This window comes from Triticum urartu, chromosome 4, assembly GCF_003073215.2.
Source record: "Triticum urartu cultivar G1812 chromosome 4, Tu2.1, whole genome shotgun sequence".
Lineage (NCBI taxonomy): Eukaryota > Viridiplantae > Streptophyta > Magnoliopsida > Poales > Poaceae > Triticum > Triticum urartu.
Window position 1 is genome coordinate 79,865,322 of NC_053025.1, and position 23,029 is coordinate 79,888,350.

Genomic DNA, 23,029 nt, shown 5'->3' on the forward strand with positions numbered 1-23,029 from the left:
GGGAACGTCTTCCCTCATTGAAAGCGCATTGCCGAAATTTTTGAAATAAATCTGAGAATAATGCGAGCACCAGAATTTGAACTCTGATGGGTTGGGATATCACTGTCCCTCTATATAGGTTGGTTCGCAACTTTTGCTTTTGCTTCTATCATGACTGAACTCAGGCATGCTTACCATCTTGAAAGCTATTTTAGCAAAATATTAGCCATAAGGCACATTACGTCGAGTTCTTCGAAAAAAGTTTCTCCTTAAGAGTAGAAAATTTGGTGATAGTTTTTGAAAGATTGCTCATGTGATATACTTTACCATGTTTCTTGAGGATATTTGCAACTGAAGATATAGATTTGCTATATTCCGTGTATGGTAAATTTTTGGTTCATGATGCTCGTGTATTTGCTACTGCACTCCCAGCGCAACCATAAACCAGTAATGTTTCTTAACTCAAAAGGCAGGTAAATGGAAATAACAACTTAAAAGTTCCTTATCATCTGAGCTATGATTACAATCCTAAACGGCTAGATTCTGCTTGGGTCCACGCACTAGATCAATAACTAATCTCTCCATCCACCCTGTTTAATAAAAAAGAGACCAATCTCCTCTTTCCGCTCTCCGTTTCATTTGAACAAATCATAAGTCCAACAAAAGGCGTTCGTATTTTAACCAGTGGATATCTGATGGGATCTTGGCATTGATCTTTTGGCCATTTGGTAAGTCATATGTCAAGAGAGGCAGGCCCACGAAAGGAGAAGAAAACTAAACAAGTGCCATGGAGCATCATCATCCTCCACACTTATCTGTGAATCGTTTGTTTCTGTTTGACTACTACAGACAAAAAACAAAAAAAGGACTATAAAAACATGTACAAACAAGGGATAGTACAAGCTAGAGATGTGACTGTCTGAGAGAATACAACATATATTCCTCCAAAATAAAGAGAAAGAAGCACAACACATGTGACAAAGTCAAGACTTCAGTGCTACCATTGTTGGATCTCATCTGCCCTCTCCATGGGCAAGATGTATCCACCTGTCCTGTGCACGGGCAGTGGTCACATCATGATCTTGCACCAGTTTATAGGCATGCACGTCGAGTCCTTTTGCTTCCATTCCATGAGCTCCATTTCTGTGCATGCATGAGCAGGTGTGCAGCGATTGTCGTTAGGATCGCCATGCCGGTGTTCATATTAGCTGATCGCGTGGTCTTGGCAATTGCCTAGTTTTATTCCTGGATGACCCCATTTTTGCCCTTGTTTGCCCCGAAGAAACCATAGCACCCGATTCTCTTTCTGCACCAGCACAAACGGGAGTCTGTTAGAGCATGAATGAATAATAATGTAGTTTGGTATGATCAAGGTCATGTCATGAGCTGAGTTATTAGATATATGCTCTAATCTCTTAGTGGGGAGATGATGATTAAATTAGCCGTTGCTTAGTAGGGCATAAAGCATTTGTGCAATGATTGGGATTCAGGTGAGAAGACGCTGGACTTGTGTTTTTTCAAAAAGGAACAAGAGCCAAAGTTGGCAATAGGAAGAAAGGCCCAGGAGATCCGTTTGATCATAAATTAGGTGTGATTGGATCCCATGTGACTTTGGCCTAATACCAAACCTATACAACGAACCTACAAAGGTGTGTCACAATTCAGACACAATGAAGCAAAATCAGCAATCAATTAGATTATATGGGTAAATATGACAAGCCACACTTTTTTATTAGGACCAATTCTTTTGGGTGACCGACAGCCCCTACTCAGCTTATACGTAATTAGTACTCCCTCCGTAAAGAAATATAAAAGCGTTTAGATCATCATTTTAGTGATCTAAACGCTTTTATATTTTTTTTTACAGAGGGAGTAGGCTTCTAGAATAAAATTTAAGGTTGGACTGTCAGAATAAGTTGGGTATGTGACAACTTATTTCTGCAACCACCCATAAGCCCAGAAGAACTGGCCCTTAGTAATGTCATGCCCGGAGTTCAAAAGAGAGCAAGCAAGCCTTTTTAGATCACCCCGAGTGTGCGCCCTTTTGTGTTCCTTCAAGGCTTGTTCAGCTGTGTCCTCAGCAGTAACCCTTTGTATAATGTCTGTACTAGACCTTTGTGTGTGTGTGTGTGTTTGAACCTTGTTGGATGTTTGGCTCGGGCCGTTGTTTTATAATATAAAGTGGGGCGAAAGCCTTTTTCGATAAAAAGAGCAAGCAAATCTGAACGGTTCATTAGACAGTACAAATATTTCAACAGCCCACGACCAAACAAATAGCCTTTTCTTGTACTAGGTACAATCTAAAAATGAAATATACCGGGGTTGGTAACAAATTACAAATATTTCAGCTCCTGTCGGTTGCTAAAAGGAAGTAACAAATGAGAAAGCAGAGAGAAGACTTGGAAAATTGAACATGTGAAGTCATGGCTCCTTGTGCCCAATAAGGCTGCCGGATACAATGAATTGACTGCTAAGTTGGGTCTGTGATGAAACAAGATGGACTTCAAACCACGACCTATCTTTGCCGTGTTGACCGATCTGCCCCAAACAAGTGTCATGACTTCACACTGAACTTCCAGAAGGAAGGCACACTTAAATTTTGGCCTTTCACTAGCAGCCTATACTGTAAAATTTTCACATTGACGTGTTTGCTGACACATGCTTACATCTGATAGTAATATTTTACCATTTCTGAATCTGAACTAAGATTTTTTTTGTGTGTGTGTTCTTCTTCCAAAATTATGTTATAGAAACTGGTAAATTCATATCTGGACAAGAACAACTAAGTAACTACACCATAAACACAAGTAATTTATTAAAAAAATGTTATTATTATTTTGCACAAAAGATGAATGAAGAACAAAGTTGGTAGATTTTTTTATCACCGATCCAGAAGTAAAAATCAGTTCTAAGGAAGCAAGTAGAAAAAAGTTTACCTGCTCCTACTCCTGGTCGGAGCTTTTGGATCGCTGCCGCCATTTCCATTTCCAATTCCAATTCCACTGTTCCTGCTGGCGCTGCTGTTGCTGCTGCCGCTGCTGCTGCCCGCCTGGCTGAACTCGCTCTTCTTCCACCACTCCTCCTCCTCCTCCTTCTTCCCCTGCTTCTTCTTCTTCTTCGTCTTGGTCTTCTTCCTGCCGTCCTTGGCGGGGGCGACCGCGGCGGGCTTGGGCGACACCTTCTTCTTCCGGCCGCCGGAGAGCGGCAGGAAGAGCTTGATGAGCAGGCCGGTGTCCAGGCTCACGCTGCGCTCCATGCTCCGGCTTCGCGTCCTCCCCATCGTCCTCTGCTTTCTTACCTTCCCCTGTTTCTTGCCACCGCTGTCGCTCGGTTTCTTGGCCTCGTCGTTGTCTATGGCTGCCGCAGGGACGTCCTTCTTCGGCTCGCCGCCTCCTCGTTCTTGCATAGCGACGGCGTACGGTTGGGTCGGGGGTGGCGGTGGTGGTGGTGGAGGAGGAGGCAGCGGGGATGGCCGGGACTCGACGATGTCGCGGAGAGAGAGCTCGTAGGCGGCCTCGGGGAGGCCGCGGACGAGGTCGAGCATCTCGCGGCGGTAGCCGGCGATGGCCTGCGCGCGCGACGGGGAGCTCCCGGCGGAGGCCGGGTAGAGCCGGTCGTGGTGGTGGTCCTGCTCACGGTGCGCCCAGAGCTGCGGCGACGGCGTGCCGGAGCCGGAGCCGGACTCGGGCGAGCCTTGCCCCGACGCCTGCAGCCAGCGGAAGTCCTCCTCCCCCGCGCGCGGCGCCATCGGGTTCGCCGTCGCCGCCACCGGCGGCCGGGGAGGCAGCGCGCCCCGCGACGGCGACGGCGTCGGCGAGTCCCCCGCGAAGCTGAACTCCTGCCTCCGATGCACCGACCGCCTCGCCATGAGAGAGAGGTGGAGAGAGCGGTGTGGAAAGGGATGGAGGGGCGAGTACGTGGGTACGGGGTTTGCTTGCTCGCGGCGAGCCTTTTGCGGGCTTTAAAGGCTCCGTTGAAGTGGTGGTGAATTACGGCGTAGGTGTGCTCGGCGCCAACAGCACGCACCGCTGCTCGCAGTGAATGCCGACGGGACACTGGCTTTAAAGGTCGTTGCGGCCGTTGCACGGCCCAGCTTTGCCAGTTGCCACGGTGATACGGTTAAGCAAGTCTAAGGGCATCCGGCTCAAAAAAAAAAAAGTCTAAGGGCGTCTTCAACGAAACCTGCAAAAAACAACCCGCATCCGGCCACGAACAAGAGATCAGTCCACGGCCATAGATGTGAGAGGTCGACATCCAATCGTAGCCGCATACATCCGGTTTTTTGAATTTTTTTCTCCAATCCGCACGATCAAATAGTTGCATGCAAAGGGCACGCAAGTTCAAATAGCCACATGCAACACTAGTTCAAAATTTAAAAAGTTTAAATATTTACATCCCAATATTGTTGCCCCCTTTCACCGTCCACTGATACTTAATCAGATTTTCCTTGAGCTGCTCTTGAGTTGATCGGTATGTTGATGCATTTGAATAAACTCCTCAAATGTGGCTGGATTCTGGTCCGAAAGTTGGATAGGATCATACATGTTCTCAAATTCTAGAGCCGCGGCAGCATTGTCACCCTCATTCTTTATGATCATGTTGTACATGATCACACAACATGTCATCACCTCCCACAAGGTCTCCGGATCCCATTGTTTTGCAGGTCCATGAACAACTACAAAACGGGCCTAAAAAACTCCAAATGCCCTCTCAACATCCTTTCTAGCTGCTTCTTGTCTTTGGGCAAAATGAGCCTTTTTCACAAAGGTAGCTCATGAAGGATAGATACCGTCGACCAAATAGTAGTCCATGTTGTACTCATGTCCATTGACAATATAGTGAGCTTTTCCTTCAATCAGCCTCGCAAACAACGGCGATCGTTGCAGCACATTGATGTCATTGTGAGACCTGAGCATGCCAAAGAAAGCGTGCAAATCCAAAAATCGTGTGATGCAACTGCTTCAAGAATGATGGTGGGCTTCTTAACATGCCCCTGATATTGCCCTTACAAAGCCTTCGGGCAATTCTTCCATTTCCAATGCATGTAGTCAAGAGATCCAAGCAAACCTGGCCACCCTCTTGCTTCTGAGATTGCCAGGAGTCTCTCGGTGTCTGCCACAATTGGTTCTCTTAGGTACTGAGGTCCGAACACCTCAACCACGGTAGTTGCAAACCTGATCATGGCATCCCCACATGTGCTCTCGGACATCCGTAGGTACTCGTCCCACGAATCAGCGACCGTGCCATATGCAAGCATCCGGAGTGCGTCCGTGCACTTTTGGTAACTAGAGAAGCCAATCGTTTCCACGGCATCCTTCTTCATTATGAAGTAGTCATCGTAGGATTGGATGCCATGGTGCAAACGATCGAAGACAGTCTTGCTCATCCGTAAACGTCGGCGAAAATGGTCAGCGAGTAGTGCATCGGGGGCAAAGTAGTCGGCCATCAGTGTCAAATGCCCGCGCACCCTGTTGCAGTTGAGCACTCGATGACCCTTGATCGAGCCCTTGAAATTGAAAACATGATCCTCCGCACGCTCCGCGTCTTCAAGGACCGCCCGCATCATCGCCGTCTCATCGGAGTACTCCTCGTCTGATGAGCCGCCGGAGGACTCAACATACTGTTCGTATATGTACTCCAAATCGGAATCCATTGCTACAAACAAGAAGAGACAACTGTTTTCAGCTCCGACGATTATCGGACAGTTGCCGGGTATGGTAGAGGATGGTACATATGGCAGGGCGGTCGGAGGACAGGGGGTTGAACGGAGACGGAGGAGAAGCGGCGGGGAGCCCTGCTGGATTGCAGGAGGTGACGGAGACGCATATTTCTGGTAGGGGTGTGGCGTGGTGGATGGGGTGGTGGAGCGGCGACGACAAGAAGAAAGAAAGAAGGAAGGAGAGAAAATGGGGAGGATGGAGTCGTGGGGTCCAGGAAGGGTTTTGGGTCGGCCTGTGGTGTCGGATTCGTATGTTTCGCGTGTCCGGACTCCCGCACACTTTCCTCACTTTCGTCTTCATTTTGCGGGAGAAATCACGTCCGAACCGTCCCGCGGACCGATACATGACCGCATTGGGTAGCTTCCGCGGTTCGGACAACATGGTCCGGATGGTTGCAGAAAGTTTACGGGCCTGCCTTGGAGATTCCCATACATAATTAGCAAATCCGAGCCCATATACATTCGTGGATGTGCCCCGACGCACCCATGGCAGCACTGGGCACGTCCTCATTTGTCCTCCTCCACAACCACACTCCTCATATCTTAGCACCTAACTCCATGCACGTTTATCATATAATGCAAATTCATCACAAATTCAACGATAAAAAGCAAACCACAATTCATTACATGCCAAAATAAAATTGAATAGCTCATACATAGATTAGCAAGAGACGAATAAATCAATGACTTCAGTTGTCGTTGTCATTGATCCTCTTTTACATGCGGACCAACCACTTCTTTCCTTCATCATCCAAGAGGTTGATGCCCTGCAATGTGATCCTGAACTCTGCATCTCTCACAAGCCTCAACTTCTCTCTCAAGCTCAAATCCTAGGTGAGTTATTTTTCTCGCTGATGGTCGGCGGTGACACCTTCGCCGCCTTCCAAGTGTTGCCTAGGTGATTTATTTTTCTCGCCTTTTATCTCTTTTTTCTTTTGTCCATTGAATTGAACCGAGTCAATTAAATTGAAGATGAAGAGACCTAGAGAGATGATCTTCGAGGACTCTTCGTCATCGAAGGAGGAAGAAGATGACGATGACTTTGAAAATGGCCGTTAGCATGATCTTCAGTGATGATATTCAGTGGTTGAGGAGAGGATCACAGTTCAGCCTCATACTCCTCAACCGTAATAGAGCGTAGGGCCATGCCAAGATTATGAGAGATTATTTTGACCCTAATCCAACCTATCTGGAGAAGTATTTTCGCAAATGATTTTGGATGTACACAAGTCTCTTTCTCACCATTGCAATTGCCATGGAGAAGCATGATGATTGGTTCAAGCTCAGGAGGAATGCATGCAGAGAGACGAATGTGAGCCCTTTGATGAAGTGTATCGCGACTGCTCGAGTGCTAGCCGACGGGTGTTCGGCCGATGACATTGAGGACCTTGTCTGCATTGGAGAAGATACAATCTTTGAGGCCATTCAAAGTTTTGGGAAAAACATTTTTTTACCCCGTTAAGTTTTGGGGATCGATTAGAAACAACTATTTTTTAAGGAGTAAAAATACTCCTCTAAAGGATACTCGTCCGTTTACTCCTCTAAATTTAAGGGGATCAAATAGAGTTGATCTTAGGACATCTCTAGCTGAAGCATTATAATTTTGCCCCTTATATGCCTTCTTAAACTATAACTCCTTATACTTATGTTTGGGAGTTAAAAAATATGGTTCCTGGCCCAAGTTTTAAATTTAACTCCCTAGAAAAGTTCACACAAATTTAAACATCAATAGCTCAAATTGATTCAAATTACATTACATAACATGGATATATCACAATTCGGTTAAAACTACATTGCTAAGATGGATCTAAAGTAATCCATTCAAAAATAAAACTAAGAAATCTAGTCAGAGTCGGAGTCTTTTCGGGCAGTATCTTCTCCAAATCCACACCGCCAGGCAGAGTCGGAGTCCGAAGCTCTAGACGAAAGGTTGATCACTTCTAGTCCCCTCCTCCCCCACCCACGGAAGCCGGAGTCTTTTTCGGCCAGGATCATCTCCCAATCCATATAGTTTGGAAGTACACTTATGCATACCGAAAGTCAAAAGTCATGTGAAATAAAAAATAGAAAATAATATTTGTTTTCCCTGAGAAAATATAGATAGTTAGGAGGAAAAATGGGAGAAACCAAGAAATTTGGTATCATGTACTCCCTCTGTGAAGTAATATAAGATCGTTTAGATCACTACTTTAGTGATCTAAATAATTTTATATTAGTTTATAGAGGAGTATAAGAGATTTATACATATTTTTAGAAATAAACAATCAAAACATTATTTCATATGCATCCACTTTTCATGGATCTTGATTTTCATGAATGATTATATGTAAATCAATTGTCCTTGTCTTTTAAATACATTTGTCAACCTATCTATTGTTTTTTTTGATTTCCAGGTTTTCTAGGATACTCTAGTACTTTACTCTTGAGGTTCTAATATACTGGTGATTTTTTTTTTTGGAATATACTGGTGATTAACTCCAATATTTTTGAGTCGGTGCTTTTAATAAATGATGATGTGGAAAATATCAGCCATTTATGATCCACGTGTTGGCACACAATGTCAAAATCACGCCATTTTATTGCAAAACCTCTTTGGCATAGTCGAGGGGACATGTGTCATAGGCTCATAATAATGGAAAGTAGGATTCTTTATGTTAAGGTTGAGGGACATAGGCGCATATGCTCCCAGGATAAACAGTAAAGTTGAAACAAACAGAAAACAAAATTAAAACTTCTATTTTTTACACACGTTCATGTTAGTGTCTTAAAAATGCAAAAAGAAAAAACACAACTTATTTTTTGTAAGACAGGTCGCAATACTTGTGTTTTCCCCATAATATTTGTAACGGAAACATTAACGTCCACACGTATGGGCGTTCCCTAACTTGCCCACACGTCTGAATCGTCGTTCACTGTCTTTTGCACGAATCTTGACATAAAAAGATGGATTTGATGTGCCACATAGGACGAGGCTGGTGTGTGGGCGTTGGAGAGTTTCACGCCCGCACCATGCTGTTTGCCAGCTGCGCTGTGTGGGCGAACTAGTTTCTGCCCATACAGCCACCACCTAGTTCATGCGTATGTGGGCGAACTGCTTTTCGCCCACACGACACTCATACGTTGTGGACGACAATTGCAGTTACGCGAACGTGGCAACTAGGTAAACACACATGGCAACTGTGATTCTTTGCTAGACGGCAACTGCAGTTGCATGTACGTGGCAACCAGATAAACACACATGACAACTGTGATTAACAATACATGTCAATTATGGTTGGGCCACACGTGGCAACTAGGTAAACACACATGACAATTACTATTTAACTATATGTGGCAAGTAGTTAATCACACACGACAACTACGGTTTGATTACATGCCGCAACTACCAGAAATTAGACATGGCAACTATAGTTAACCAAAACAGATAGAGTTGCCATGCTTTTACAACTACACTTGCCATCCCGGATAACTACATTTGCCAACCAGGATGACAACTAAATTGTCATCCCGCGGGGTACCTAACGTAGCTGCGCCAGGATGTGTGGGCATTTTTGCTTCATGGCACACACACGAGGTGAAGATGAGTAGTACTTGTTGGGCGTGTTACACGAAGTAGCCGCGCCCACACGTGTAGGCAACTCTTAAGTCTGCCCACACACAGCGCGTGTGGGCTGCCTCCTGCTCACACCACACACGGTGTGTGGGTGCATGTCAAATATACAACACGTGTGACGGTTATCGGCGTCCTATTTGCAAACAATCGAAGGACATAAATACGCACATCTTTATTTCTTTGACATTAAAAAAAGAGCTGAGCATAGGAAGAATTATGATTTTTTTTGTCATGCATACGCATATGCTCCCGGGAGCTAAACTGAATATCCGAGGGGCGGTATATAGACTTTACTAAAAGTCGGGGACCGGGATGACATAGGGTGAAACATCAAATATTCCTTTCATTACAAAATATAGATTATAGTGTACACAAATACTGTTGTCGCCTTTTTTCAGGGTGAAATACTCCTGTTGCCTTGGGAAATTGCTAAAAAAAGTATATGATGAAATGAAACTAATTACAAACAAAACAAGAAATAAACAAATTACATCGGAATATAAAAGCTCCATCTTTTAAACTTTTGGATTTTGTTCTAAATATAATTTTCTTTGCCGTTTCTCTACTTGTGTACCGAATTTAACACAGAAAAATTGAGATGACGTTTTCTTAGCTAGGATCGAAAAAGTCAAAGTCTTCTAGATAGACTCATAAGAGTGATTACTACGTGCACGTAGGTGGCTGAGGTGCCACCAGGTGTCTAGAACGTAACGGCTTGAGGAAAAACGGGCAACAAATTCCCGTCGGGGACGACAGGTTTCTTTTTCCATTGGATTCTGTATCATTCATAATCTTTGCTTTCACTCCACAGCGATTGCACTACGGCGGTTTTCAGTGACAAAAGACAGAGAAAAATGGGTGCTCACCTGAAAGAAACGAGCTATTCAGTGCCGACGAAATGGCTTTGTGCGTGCTTTATGTGTCAAGTGGGCAGATGTGGATTATGTTATTGTTGGATGACTTTTATTTTCTAGCCGTGTACACGCACAGTTCGTTGGTTCACACATCACGCGTATAGGCTTATTATTTGCCAATGTATGTCGGCTCACACACCATCCAGCCATCCACAGTGTACACCTACAATTGCTCCTGGTACTTTGAAAGGTCAAAACGTTTCTAGGTACAACCAAGTTTATGTAAAATTATATCAACATCTACAATACCAAATAAAGAAAATAGGACAATGTAGTTCATGACGATTCTAAGCCTAATTATACCACTCTAGTACTGTAGTTACTAAAAATTTGCTCATCTCCAACACTGACTCTCAAAGTATTTTGTCATCCAGCGGTCCTCATCAGTCCGTTTGGCGATTCAGACACATTTGTTTTCCGTGCCCGCTCGCTTTCCCGCCTGAAGCCAGGTGGGGAAAGAAGGCATGTCGACGGAGCCGACACGTCCGCGGCCAGCGAGGAAGATCATGGGAGGCCGCCACCGCCATCGCGTCGCCGGGTTACACAACCAGTGTCTTGCCCAGTGAGCGGGGGCGTATACCACGGTGACCGTTTTCGCCCGCCCAAAAATCAACCCTGTCCGAGCAACACAGAAGGGAAGGGAGGCTATTCTTCTCCTCTTGCTGAAGCATAACCCTCCAGGGCATCCTACATTCCGATGAGCAGGCTGCCGGACATAAGGAAAACATGTCGTGGGAGTGGCGATCCACCGCGGCCAGCCGTAGACTAGTTTTACCGCAGCGCGGTATAATTTAGTTAAAATATGCCCGAAATATAAGTGTCTTCGTCTTGTTTGAATGAAAATTATTGGGTTTGCATGTACTTCGTCCGGTTTGTTTGAAGCCAATTTGAAATGTATGCGGATAATTTTGGATGGCCGACTTCCGCATCCATGTCCGCAGTCTGCCCCCCCTCCCCGTCCGCGAACGGATGCGTTGTCCGGTTTTCGGGTCCGTGTTGGAGATGCCTTAAACTTAGCTAAACATAGAGAAGCTTGACTTTTCGGAAAATTAATACAATTTCTTTTTGCGGGCGAAAAATTTAATATAACTTTTTGCAACGGAGCGAGTATATAAAAATGCCAAAGCATGCGTCAAGATCTGTTTTGCATGCTTATGTGTACCGGCAAAATTCAATGAAGATGACACCGTCATTTTTTCTTTCTCAAATACGCCTAGATGGCGTATCATTGTATTGATAGGGGGAAACTGAGAGAAAGTACAGGGAAGGCACCACAACGACGTACACAAGATTGGCGACGTTGTGATGGCGCAAGGAGCAGAAGACAGAGGGTTGCTCAGCCTCCAAAGATTAAGTTCAGGTTACAGATAGTCATGTGTTCATTCCTCTAGCTCCTGCCATGGCCCAAGAGCGAGCTTCATCCTTGATTGCGACAATTAGTGAAGGAAGGGAAGGCGCGATTTTGTCGAAGATGACGGCATTCCGGTGCCGCCAGAGGGACCATGCCACAAGAGAGGCCACGGTGTCCAGGCCTCGCCGCCTCGGTGCCGGAGTGTCTAGAAGGCCAGTGGAGAGCCAATCGAAGAAGCCGACGGTGCCATCCGGGATGGCCGAGGTCGGGGAGCACCAGGAAAGAATGGCATGCCACGCCGCTCGCGCGAAGACACATCCCACAGGGATGTGGTGTAGAGTCTCGGGCTCCTACAAGCAAAGCACGCATGACAGCTCGTGGGGCAAGCCACGCCGCGCGAGGCGATCGGCGGACCAGCAATGGTTAAGGGAGGCCAGCCAGACGAAGAACTGCACCGAGGTCGTGGCATTGGTTTGCCAGGCAAGATGCCCGGTGGGCAATGATACGTCTCCGTCGTATCTACTTTTCCAAACACTTTTGCCCTTATTTTGGACTCTAATTTGTATGATTTGAATGGAACTAACCCGGACTGACGCTGTTTTCAGCAGAATTGCCATGATGTTGTTTTATGTGCATAAAACAAAAGTTCTCGGAATGACCTGAAACTCCACGGAATATCTTACAATAAATAATAAAAAATCCTTGCCAAAGATGAAGACCAGGGGGCCCACACCCTTGCCACGAGGGTGGGGGGCGCCCCCCCTAGGGCGCGCCCCCTACCTCGTGGGCCCCCTGGAGACCTCCCGACTCCAACTCCAACTCTATATAACTGCTTTTGGGGAGAAAAAATAGGAGAGAAGAAAGCATCGCGTTTTACGATACGGAGCCGCCGCCAAGCCCTAAAACCTCCCGGGAGGGTTGATCTGGAGTCCGTTCGGGGCTCCGGAGAGGGGGATTCGTCACCGTCATCATCATCAACCATCCTCCATCACCAATTTCATGATGCTCACCGCCGTGCGTGAGTAATTCCATCATAGGCTTGCTGGACGGTGATGGGTTGGATGAGATTTATCATGTAATCGAGTTAGTTCTATTAAGGTTTGATCCCTAGTATCCACTATGTTCTGAGATTGATATTGCTATGACTTTGCTATGCTTAATGCTTGTCACTAGGGCCCGAGTGCCATGATTTCAGATCTGAACCTATTATGTTTTCATCAATATATGAGAGTTCTAGATCCTATCTTGCAAGTCTATAGTCACCTATTATGTGTTATGATCTGTTAACCCCGAAGTGACAATAATCGGGATACTTACCGGTGATGACCGTAGTTTGAGGAGTTCATGTATTCACTATGTGCTAATGCTTTGTTCCGGTTCTCTATTAAAAGGAGGCCTTAATATCCCTTAGTTTCCATTAGGACCCCGCTGCCACGGGAGGGTAGGACAAAAGATGTCATGCAAGTTCTTTTCCATAAGCACGTATGACTATATTCGGAATACATGCCTACATTACATTGACGAATTGGAGCTAGTTCTGTGTCACCCTATGTTATGACTGTTACATGATGAACCACATCCGGCATAATTATCCATCATTGATCCGATGCCTACGAGCTTTCCATATACTGGTTTACGCTTATTTACTTTCCCGTTGCTATTGTTACAATCACTACAAAATACCAAAAATATTACTTTGCTTTCATTACTCTTTTGTTACCGATACCATCACTATCATATTACTTTACTACTAAACAGTTCGCTGCAGATACTAAGTTCCTAGGTGTGGTTGAATTGACAACTCAGCTGCTAATACTTGAGAATATTCTTTGGCTCCCCTTGCGTCGAATCAATAAATTTGGGTTGAATACTCTACCCTCGAAAGCTGTTGCGATCCCCTATACTTGTGGGTTATCAGGCAAGGAAGTGGAGCCGTGGAAGAGAGCGGTGTAGCAGTAAGAGGCCGAGTAGGACCCATTTTCTGTCCATCCCCAGCGGATCAAGTCAGGCTGAGGGAGGAGCTCAACGTGCTATAGGCGGATCCAAAGGCTAGCATACTCCATGGTGGCCGCCTGTCCCAGGGCTCCCTAGATGTCATCGATCTAACGATGATCTGCAAGAGCAGCCGCCACCGTGCGGGAGTTGCGAGCTCTGTGAGGCACGGGATGTTGGAAATATGCCCTAGAGGCAATAATAAAAAGCATTATTATTATATTTCCTTGTTCATGATAATTGTCTTTATTCATGCTATAATTATGTTATCAGGAAATCGTAATACATGTGTGAATAATAGACACCAACATGTCCCTAGTAAGCCTCTAGTTGACTAGCTTGTTGATCAATAGATAGTCATGGTTTCCTGACTATGGACATTGGATGTCATTGATAACGAGATCACATCATTAGGAGAATGATGTGATGGACAAGACCCAATCCTAAACATAGCATAAGATCGTATAGTTCGTTTGCTAGAGTTTTTCCAATGTCAAGTATCCTTTCCTTAGACCATGAGATCATGTAACTCCCGGATACCGTAGGAGTGCTTTGGGTGTACCAAACGTCACAACGTAACTGGGTGACTATAAAGGTATACTACGGGTATCTCCGAAAGTGTCTGTTGGGTTGACACGGATCAAGACTGGGATTTGTCACTCCGTATGACGGAGAGGTATCACTGGGCCCACTCGGCAATACATCATCATTATGAGCTCAAAGTGACCAAGTGTCTGGTCACGGGATCATGCATTACGGTACGAGTAAAGTGACTTGCCGGTAACAAGATTGAACAAGGTATTGGGATACCGACGATCGAATCTCGGGCAAGTAGCATACCGATTGACAAAGGGAATTGTATACGGGGTTGCTTGAGTCCTCGACATCGTGGTTCATCCGATGAGATCATCGAGGAGAATGTGGGAGCCAACATGGGTATCCAGATCCCGCTGTTGGTTATTGACCGGAGAGCGATCTCGGTCATGTCTACATGTCTCCCGAACCCGTAGGGTCTACACACTTAAGGTTCGGTAACGCTAGGGTTGTAGGGATATGTATATGCAGTAACCCGAATGTTGTTCGGAGTCCTGGATGAGATCCCGGACGTCACGAGGAGTTCCGGAATGGTCCGGAGGTAAAGAATTATATATAGGAAGTGCTATTTCTGCCGTCGGGACAAGTTTCGGGGTCACCGGTATTGTACCGGGACCACCGGGTGGGGCCACCTGCCCCGGGGGGCCACATGGGCTGTAGGGGTGTGCGCCTTGGCCTATATGGGCCAAGGGCACCAGCCCCAAGAGGCCCATGCGCCAAGAGATAAGGAAAGGAAGAGTCCTAAAGGGGGAAGGCACCTCCTAGGTGCCTTGGGGAGGAGGGATTCCTCCCTTGGCCGCCGCCCCCTAGGAGATTGCATCTCCTAGGGCCGGCGCCCCCCCCTTGGCTCCCTATATATAGTGGGGGAAGGAGGGCCTCTCAAACCACGCCTTTGGTGCCTCCCTCTCCCTCTCTAACACATCCTCCTCCTCCATAGTGCTTGGCGAAGCCCTGCCGGAGTACTGCAGCTCCACCACCATCACGCCATCGTGCTGCTGCTGGAGCCATCTTCCTCAACCTCTCCTTCCCCTTGCTAGATCAAGAAGGAGGAGACGTTACGCTGACCGTATGTGTGTTGAACGCGGAGGTGCCGTCCGTTCGGCGCTAGGATCTCCGGTGATTTGGATCACGTCGAGTACGACTTCCTCATCCCCATTCTTTGAACGCTTCCGCGCGTGATCTACAAAGGTATGTAGATGCAATCCAATCACTCGTTGCTAGATGAACTCCTAGATGGATCTTGGTGAAACTGTAGGAAATTTTTTGTTTTCTGCAACGTTCCCCAACAGTGGTATCAGAGCTATGTCTATGCGTAGTTCTCTTGCACGAGTAGAACACAATTTGTTGTGGGCGTTGATGTTGTCAACTTTCTTGCCGCTACTAGTCTTATCTTGCTTCAACGGTATTGTGGGATGAAGCGGCCCGGACCAACCTTACATGTACGCTTACGTGAGACCGGTTCCACCGACTAACATGCACAAGTTGCATAAGGTGGCTGGCGGGTGTCTATCTCTCCCACTTTAGTTGGAGCGGATTCGATGAAAAGGGTCCTTATGAAGGGTAAATAGAAATTGACAAATCACGTTGTGGCTTTCACGTAGGTAAGAAAACGTTCTTGCTAGAACCCTTTTGCAGCCACGTAAAACTTGCAACAACAATTAGAGGACGTCTAACTTGTTTTTGCAGCAAGTGTTCTGCGATATGATATGGCCAAAGTTGTGATGAATGATGAATGATATATATGTGATGTATGAGATGTTCATGCCATTGTAATAGGAATCATGACTTGCATGTCGATGAGTATGACAACCGGCAGGAGCCATAGGAGTTGTCTTTATTTTTTGTATGACCTGCGTGTCATTGAGAAACGCCATGTAAATTACTTTACTTTATTGCTAAACGCGTTAGCCGTAGTAGTAGAAGTAATAGTTGGCGAGAAACTTCATGGAGACACGATGATGGAGATCATGATGATGGAGATCATGGTGTCATGCCGGTGACAAGATGATCATGGAGCCCCAAGATGGAGATCAAAGGAGCTATGTGATATTGGCCATATCATGTCACTATTATTATTTGATTGCATGTGATGTTTATCATGTTTTTGCATCTTGTTTGCTTAGAACGACGGTAGTAAATAAGATGATCCCTCATAATAATTTCAAGAAAGTGTTCCCCCTAACTGTGCACCGTTGCGACAGTTCATTGTTTCGAAGCACCACGTGATGATCGGGTGTGATAGATTCCAATGTTCACATACAACGGGTGTAAGACAGATTTACACATGCAAACACTTAGGTTGACTTGACGAGCCTAGCATGTATAGACATGGCCTCGGAACACAGAAGACCAAAAGGTCGAGCATGAGTCGTATAGAAGATACGATCAACATGAAGATGTTCACCAATATTAACTAGTCCGTCTCACGTGATGATCGGACACGGCCTAGTTAACTCGGATCATGTTATACTTAGATTACAGGAGGGATGTCTATCTAAGTGGGAGTTCATTGAATAATTTGATTATATGAACTTAATTATCATGAACTTAGTCTAAATTTTTTACAATATGTCTTGTAGATCAAATGGCCAATGTAGTCCTCAACTTCAACGCGTTCCTAGAGAAAACCAAGCTGAAAGACGATGGCAGCAACTACACGGACTGGGTTCGGAACCTGAGGATCATCCTCATAGCTGCCAAGAAAGATTATGTCCTACAAGCACCGCTGGGTGACGCACCTGTTCTCCCTACAGAACAAGACGTTATGAACGCTTGGCAGGCACGTACCGATGACTACTCCCTCGTTCAGTGCGGCATGCTTTACAGCTTAGAGCCGGGGCTCCAAAAGCGTTTTGAGAGACACGGAGCATATGAGATGTTCGAAGAGCTGAAAATGGTTTTGCAAGCTCATGCCCGGGTCGAGAGATATCAAGTCTCCGACAAGTTCTTTAGCTGTAAGATGGAGGAAAACAGTTCTGTCAGTGAGCACATACTCACTATGTCTGGGTTGCATAACTGCTTGACTCAGCTGGGAGTTAATCTCCCGGATGACGCGGTCATTGACAGAATCCTTCAGTCGCTTCCACCGAGCTACAAGAGCTTTGTGATGAACTTCAATATGCAGGGGATGGAAAAGACCATTCCTGAAGTATTTGCAATGCTGAAATCAGCAGAGGTAGAAGTCAAAAAGGAACATCAAGTGTTGATGGTGAATAAAACCACTAAGTTCAAGAAAGGCAAGGGTAAGAAAACCATCAAGAAGGACGGCAAGGGAGTTGCCGCGCCCGACAAGCAAGCTGCCGGGAAGAAGCCAAAGAATGGACCCAAGCCCGAGACTGAGTGCTTTTATTGCAAGGAAAGTGGTCACTGGAAGCGGAACTGCCCCAAATACTTAGCAGACAAGAAGGCCGGCAAAACGAAAGGTATATGTGATATACATGTACTTGATGTGTACCTTACCAGTACTCGTAGTAGCTCCTGGGTATTTGATACCGGTGCAGTTGCTCACATTTGTAACTCAAAGCAGGAGCTACGGAATAAGCGGAGACTGGCGAAGGACGAGGTGACGATGCGCGTCGGGAATGGTTCCAAGGTCGATGTGATCGCCGTCGGCACGCTACCTCTACATTTACCTACGGGATTAGTTTTGAACCTCAATAATTGTTATTTAGTGCCAAGTTTGAGCATGAACATTGTATCAGGATCTCGTTTAATTCGAGATGGCTACTCATTTAAATCCGAGAATAATGGTTGTTCTATTTATATGAGAGATATGTTTTATGGTCATGCTCCGATGGTGAATGGTTTATTCTTAATGAATCTCGAGCGTAATGCTACACATGTTCATAGTGTGAGTACCAAAAGATGTAAGATTGATAATGATAGTCCCACATACTTGTGGCACTGCCGCCTTGGTCACATAGGTGTCAAACGCATGAAGAAGCTCCATGCTGATGGACTTTTAGAGTCTCTTGATTACGAATCATTTGACACGTGCGAACCATGCCTCATGGGTAAAATGACCAAGACTCCGTTCTCAGGAACAATGGAGCGAGCAACCAACTTATTGGAAATCATACATACTGATGTGTGCGGTCCAATGAGTGTTGAGGCTCGCGGTGGCTATCGTTATGTTATCACCCTCACTGATGACTTGAGTAGATATGTGTATGTCTACTTAATGAAACACAAGTCTGAGACCTTTGAAAAGTTCAAGGAATTTCAGAGTGAGGTTGAGAATCAACGTGACAGAAAAATCAAGTTCCTGCGATCAGATCGTGGAGGAGAATACTTGAGTCATGAGTTTGGCACACACTTAAGAAAATGTGGAATAGTTTCACAGCTCACGCCGCCTGGAACACCTCAGCGTAATGGTGTGTCCGAACGTCGTAATCGCACTCTATTAGATATGCTGCGATCTATGATGTCTCTTGCCGATTTACCGCTATCTTTTTGGGGGTATGCTTTAGAGACTGCCGCATTCACTTTAAATAGGGCTTCGTCGAAATCCGTTGAGACGACACCGTATGAATTATGGTTTGGGAAGAAACCTAAGCCGTCGTTTCTAAAAGTTTGGGGATGCGATGCTTATGTCAAGAAACTTCAACCTGAAAAGCTCGAACCCAAATCGGAAAAATGCGTCTTCATAGGATACCCTAAAGAAACTATTGGGTATACCTTCTACCTCAGATCCGAAGGCAAGATCTTTGTTGCCAAGAATGGGTCCTTTCTAGAGAAAGAGTTTCTCTCGAAAGAAGTAAGTGGGAGGAAAGTAGAACTTGATGAAGTATTACCTCTTGAAACGGAAAATGGCGCAACTCAAGAAAATGTTCCTGAGGTGCCTGCACCGACTAGAGAGGAAGTTAATGATGATGATCATGAAACTTCAGATCAAGTTGCTACTGAACTTCGTAGGTCCACAAGGACACGTTTCGCACCAGAGTGGTACGGCAACCCTGTCTTGGAAATCATGTTGTTAGACAACGGTGAAACTTCGAACTATGAGGAAGCGATGGCGGGCCCGGATTCCGACAAATGGCTAGAAGCCATGAAATCCGAGATAGGATCCATGTATGAAAATGAAGTATGGACTTTGACTGACTTGCCCGTTGAGCGGCGAGCCATAGAAAATAAATGGATCTTTAAGAAGAAGACAGACGCGGATGGTAATGTAACCATCTATAAAGCTCGCCTTGTCGCTAAGGGTTATCGACAAGTTCAAGGGGTTGACTACGATGAGACTTTCTCACCGGTAGCGAAGCTAAAGTCCGTCCGAATCATGTTAGCAATTGCCGCATTCTATGATTATGAGATATGGCAAATGGACGTCAAAACGGCATTCCTTAATGGTTTCCTTAAGGAAGAATTGTATATGATGCAGCCGGAAGGTTTTGTCGATCTTAAGAATGCTAACAAGGTGTGCAAGCTCCAACGCTCGATTTATGGGCTGGTGCAAGCATCTCGGAGTTGGAACATTCGCTTTGATGAGATGATCAAAGCGTTTGGGTTTAGCAGACTTATGGAGAAGCCTGCGTTTACAAGAAAGTGAGTGGGAGCTCTGTAGCATTTCTCATATTATATGTAGATGACATACTTTTGATGGGAAATGATATAGAACTCTTGGACAACATTAAGGCCTACTTGAATAAGAGTTTTTCAATGAAGGACCTTGGAGAAGCTGCATATATATTAGGCATCAAGATCTATAGAGATAGATCAAGACGCCTCATAGGTCTTTCACAAAGCACATACCTTGATAAGATATTGAAGAAATTCAATATGGATCAGTCTAAGAAGGGGTTCTTGCCTGTGTTACAAGGTGTGAAATTGATCTCAGCTCAATGTCCGACCACGGCAGAAGATATAGAAGAGATGAGTGTCATCCCCTATGCCTCAGCCATAGGTTCTATTATGTATGCCATGCTGTGTACCAGACCTGATGTAAACCTTGCCGTAAGTTTGGTAGGTAGGTACCAAAGTAATCCCGGCAAGGAACACTGGACAGCGGTCAAGAATATCCTGAAGTACCTGAAAAGGACTAAGGAAATGTTTCTCGTTTATGGAGGTGACGAAGAGCTCGTCGTAAAAGGTTACGTCGACGCTAGCTTCGACACAGATCTGGATGACTCTAAGTCACAAACCGGATACGTGTATATTTTGAATGGTGGGGCAGTAAGCTGGTGCAGTTGCAAGCAGAGCATCGTGGCAGTATCTACATGTGAAGCGGAGTACATGGCAGCCTCGGAGGCAGCGCATGAAGCAATTTGGGTGAAGGAGTTCATCACCGACCTAGGAGTCATACCCAATGCGTCGGGGCCGATCAAGCTCTTCTGTGACAACACTGGAGCTATTGCTCTTGCCAAGGAGCCCAGGTTTCACAAGAAGACAAGGCACATCAAGCGTCGCTTCAACTCCATTCGTGAAAATGTTCAAGATGGAGACATAGATATTTGTAAAGTACATACGGACCTGAATGTAGCAGATCCATTGACTAAACCTCTCCCTAGAACAAAACATGATCAACACCAGAATTCCATGGGTGTTCGATTCATCACAATGTAACTAGATTATTGACTCTAGTGCAAGTGGGAGACTGTTGGAAATATGCCCTAGAGGCAATAATAAAAAGCATTATTATTATATTTCCTTGTTCATGATAATTGTCTTTATTCATGCTATAATTGTGTTATCCGGAAATCGTAATACATGTGTGAATAATAGACACCAACATGTCCCAAGTAAGCCTCTAGTTGACTAGCTTGTTGATCAACAGATAGTCATGGTTTCCTGACTATGGACATTGGATGTCATTGATAACGAGATCACATCATTAGGAGAATGATGTGATGGACAAGACCCAATCCTAAACATAGCATTAAGATCGTATAGTTCGTTTGCTAGAGTTTTTCCAATGTCAAGTATCCTTTCCTTAGACCATGAGATCGTGTAACTCCCGGATACCGTAGGAGTGCTTTGGGTGTACCAAACGTCACAACGTAACTGGGTGACTATAAAGGTATACTACGGGTATCTCCGAAAGTGTCTGTTGGGTTGACACGGATCAAGACTGGGATTTGTCACTCCGTATGACGGAGAGGTATCACTGGGCCCACTCGGTAATGCATCATCATTATGAGCTCAAAGTGACCAAGTGTCTGGTCACGGGATCATGCATTATGGTACGAGTAAAGTGACTTGCCGGTAACGAGATTGAACGAGGTATTGGGATACCGACGATCGAATCTCGGGCAAGTAACATACCGATTGACAAAGGGAATTGTATACGGGGTTGCTTGAATCCTCGACATCGTGGTTCATCCGATGAGATCATCGAGGAGCATGTGGGAGCCAACATGGGTATCCAGATCCCGCTGTTGGTTATTGACCGAAGAGCGATCTCGGTCATGTCTACATGTCTCCCGAACCCGTAGGGTCTACACACTTAAGGTTCGGTGACGCTAGGGTTGTAGGGATATGTATATGCAGTAACCCGAATGTTGTTCGGAGTCCCGGATGAGATCCCGGACGTCACGAGGAGTTCCGGAATGGTCCGGAGGTAAAGAATTATATATAGGAAGTGCTATTTCGGCGTCGGGACAAGTTTCGGGGTCACCGGTATTGTACCGGGACCACCGGAAGGGTCCCGGGGGTCCACCGGGTGGGGCCACCTGCCCCGGGGGCCACATGGGCTGTAGGGGTGTGCGCCTTGGCCTATATGGGCCAAGGGCACCAGCCCCAAGAGGCCCATGCGCCAAGAGATAAAAGGAAAGGAAGAGTCCTAAAGGGGGAAGGCACCTCCTAGGTGCCTTGGGGAGGAGGGATTCCTCCCTTAGCCGCCGCCCCCCTAGGAGATTGCATCTCCTAGGGCCGGCGCCCCCCCCCTTGGCTCCCTATATATAGTCGGGGAAGGAGGGCCTCTCAAACCACGCCTTTGGTGCCTCCCTCTCCCTCTCCAACACATCCTCCTCCTCCATAGTGCTTGGCGAAGCCCTGACGGAGTACTGCAGCTCCACCACCACCACGCCGTCGTGCTGCTGCTGGAGCCATCTTCCTCAACCTCTCCTTCCCCTTGCTGGATCAAGAAGGAGGAGACGTTACGCTGACCGTACGTGTGTTGAACGCGGAGGTGCCGTCCGTTCGGCGCTAGGATCTCCGGTGATTTGGATCACGTCGAGTACGACTTCCTCATCCCCGTTCTTTGAACGCTTTCGCGCGTGATCTACAAAGGTATGTAGATGCAATCCAATCACTCGTTGCTAGATGAACTCCTAGATGGATCTTGGTGAAACCGTAGGAAATTTTTTGTTTTCTGCAACGTTCCCCAACACAGGAGCAGCGATGTGTGGAGCAGTATCTTGGATGGATTTGCCATCTAGCCACGGGTCAACCCAAAAGTGGCAAGAGGTGCCATCACCTATGGTCCAGATTGTGGAAGCCCAAAAAAACTAAAGCACCTCGGGGTCGTGGGGGAGCTTGAGGTGAGCCCATGGCCGAGAGGGGTCGGTAGCTTGAAGCCAGAGCCAACGAACTCGTAGGGAGATCCCAGTGCGACAGAGCTCACGGATGCCCAAGCCGCCCATGTCAAGGGCGCGGCAAACGCGCGCCCAACTGACCAAACAGGATCCAGCGCACGCATCGTTGCGTCCATGCCACAGGAAGTCACGGAGGATGCGATTGGCCTTCTTGAGTATAGGCGGGGAGATCGCCATGGCCAGGAGCAGATGGACCGGCATGTCACTCGGGACCTGGCGGACCAGGGCGAGACACTCACCACGATTGAGGAGGGCGGCCTTCCAGGTGGCAAGCTTGCGCATGAGCTTCTCAATGATCGGCATGAGCTGGGAGGATGGCACCTTCTTGATGGACAA

The 23,029-nt window shown here is 46.3% G+C and overlaps 1 protein-coding gene across 1 annotated transcript; it reads right to left on the minus strand.

The window, feature by feature from the left end:
• Window positions 1-754: 754 nt before the first annotated feature.
• On the minus strand, window positions 755-4,013 carry LOC125550781 (atherin). Its single transcript, XM_048713870.1, has 2 exons — window positions 2,916-4,013; window positions 755-1,285 (listed from the first exon to the last, which is right to left on the minus strand). Exons 1-2 carry the CDS (start codon window positions 3,845-3,847, stop codon window positions 1,219-1,221), a joined length of 999 nt encoding a protein of 332 aa, XP_048569827.1. The 5' UTR covers window positions 3,848-4,013; the 3' UTR covers window positions 755-1,218.
• Window positions 4,014-23,029: the final 19,016 nt, after the last annotated feature.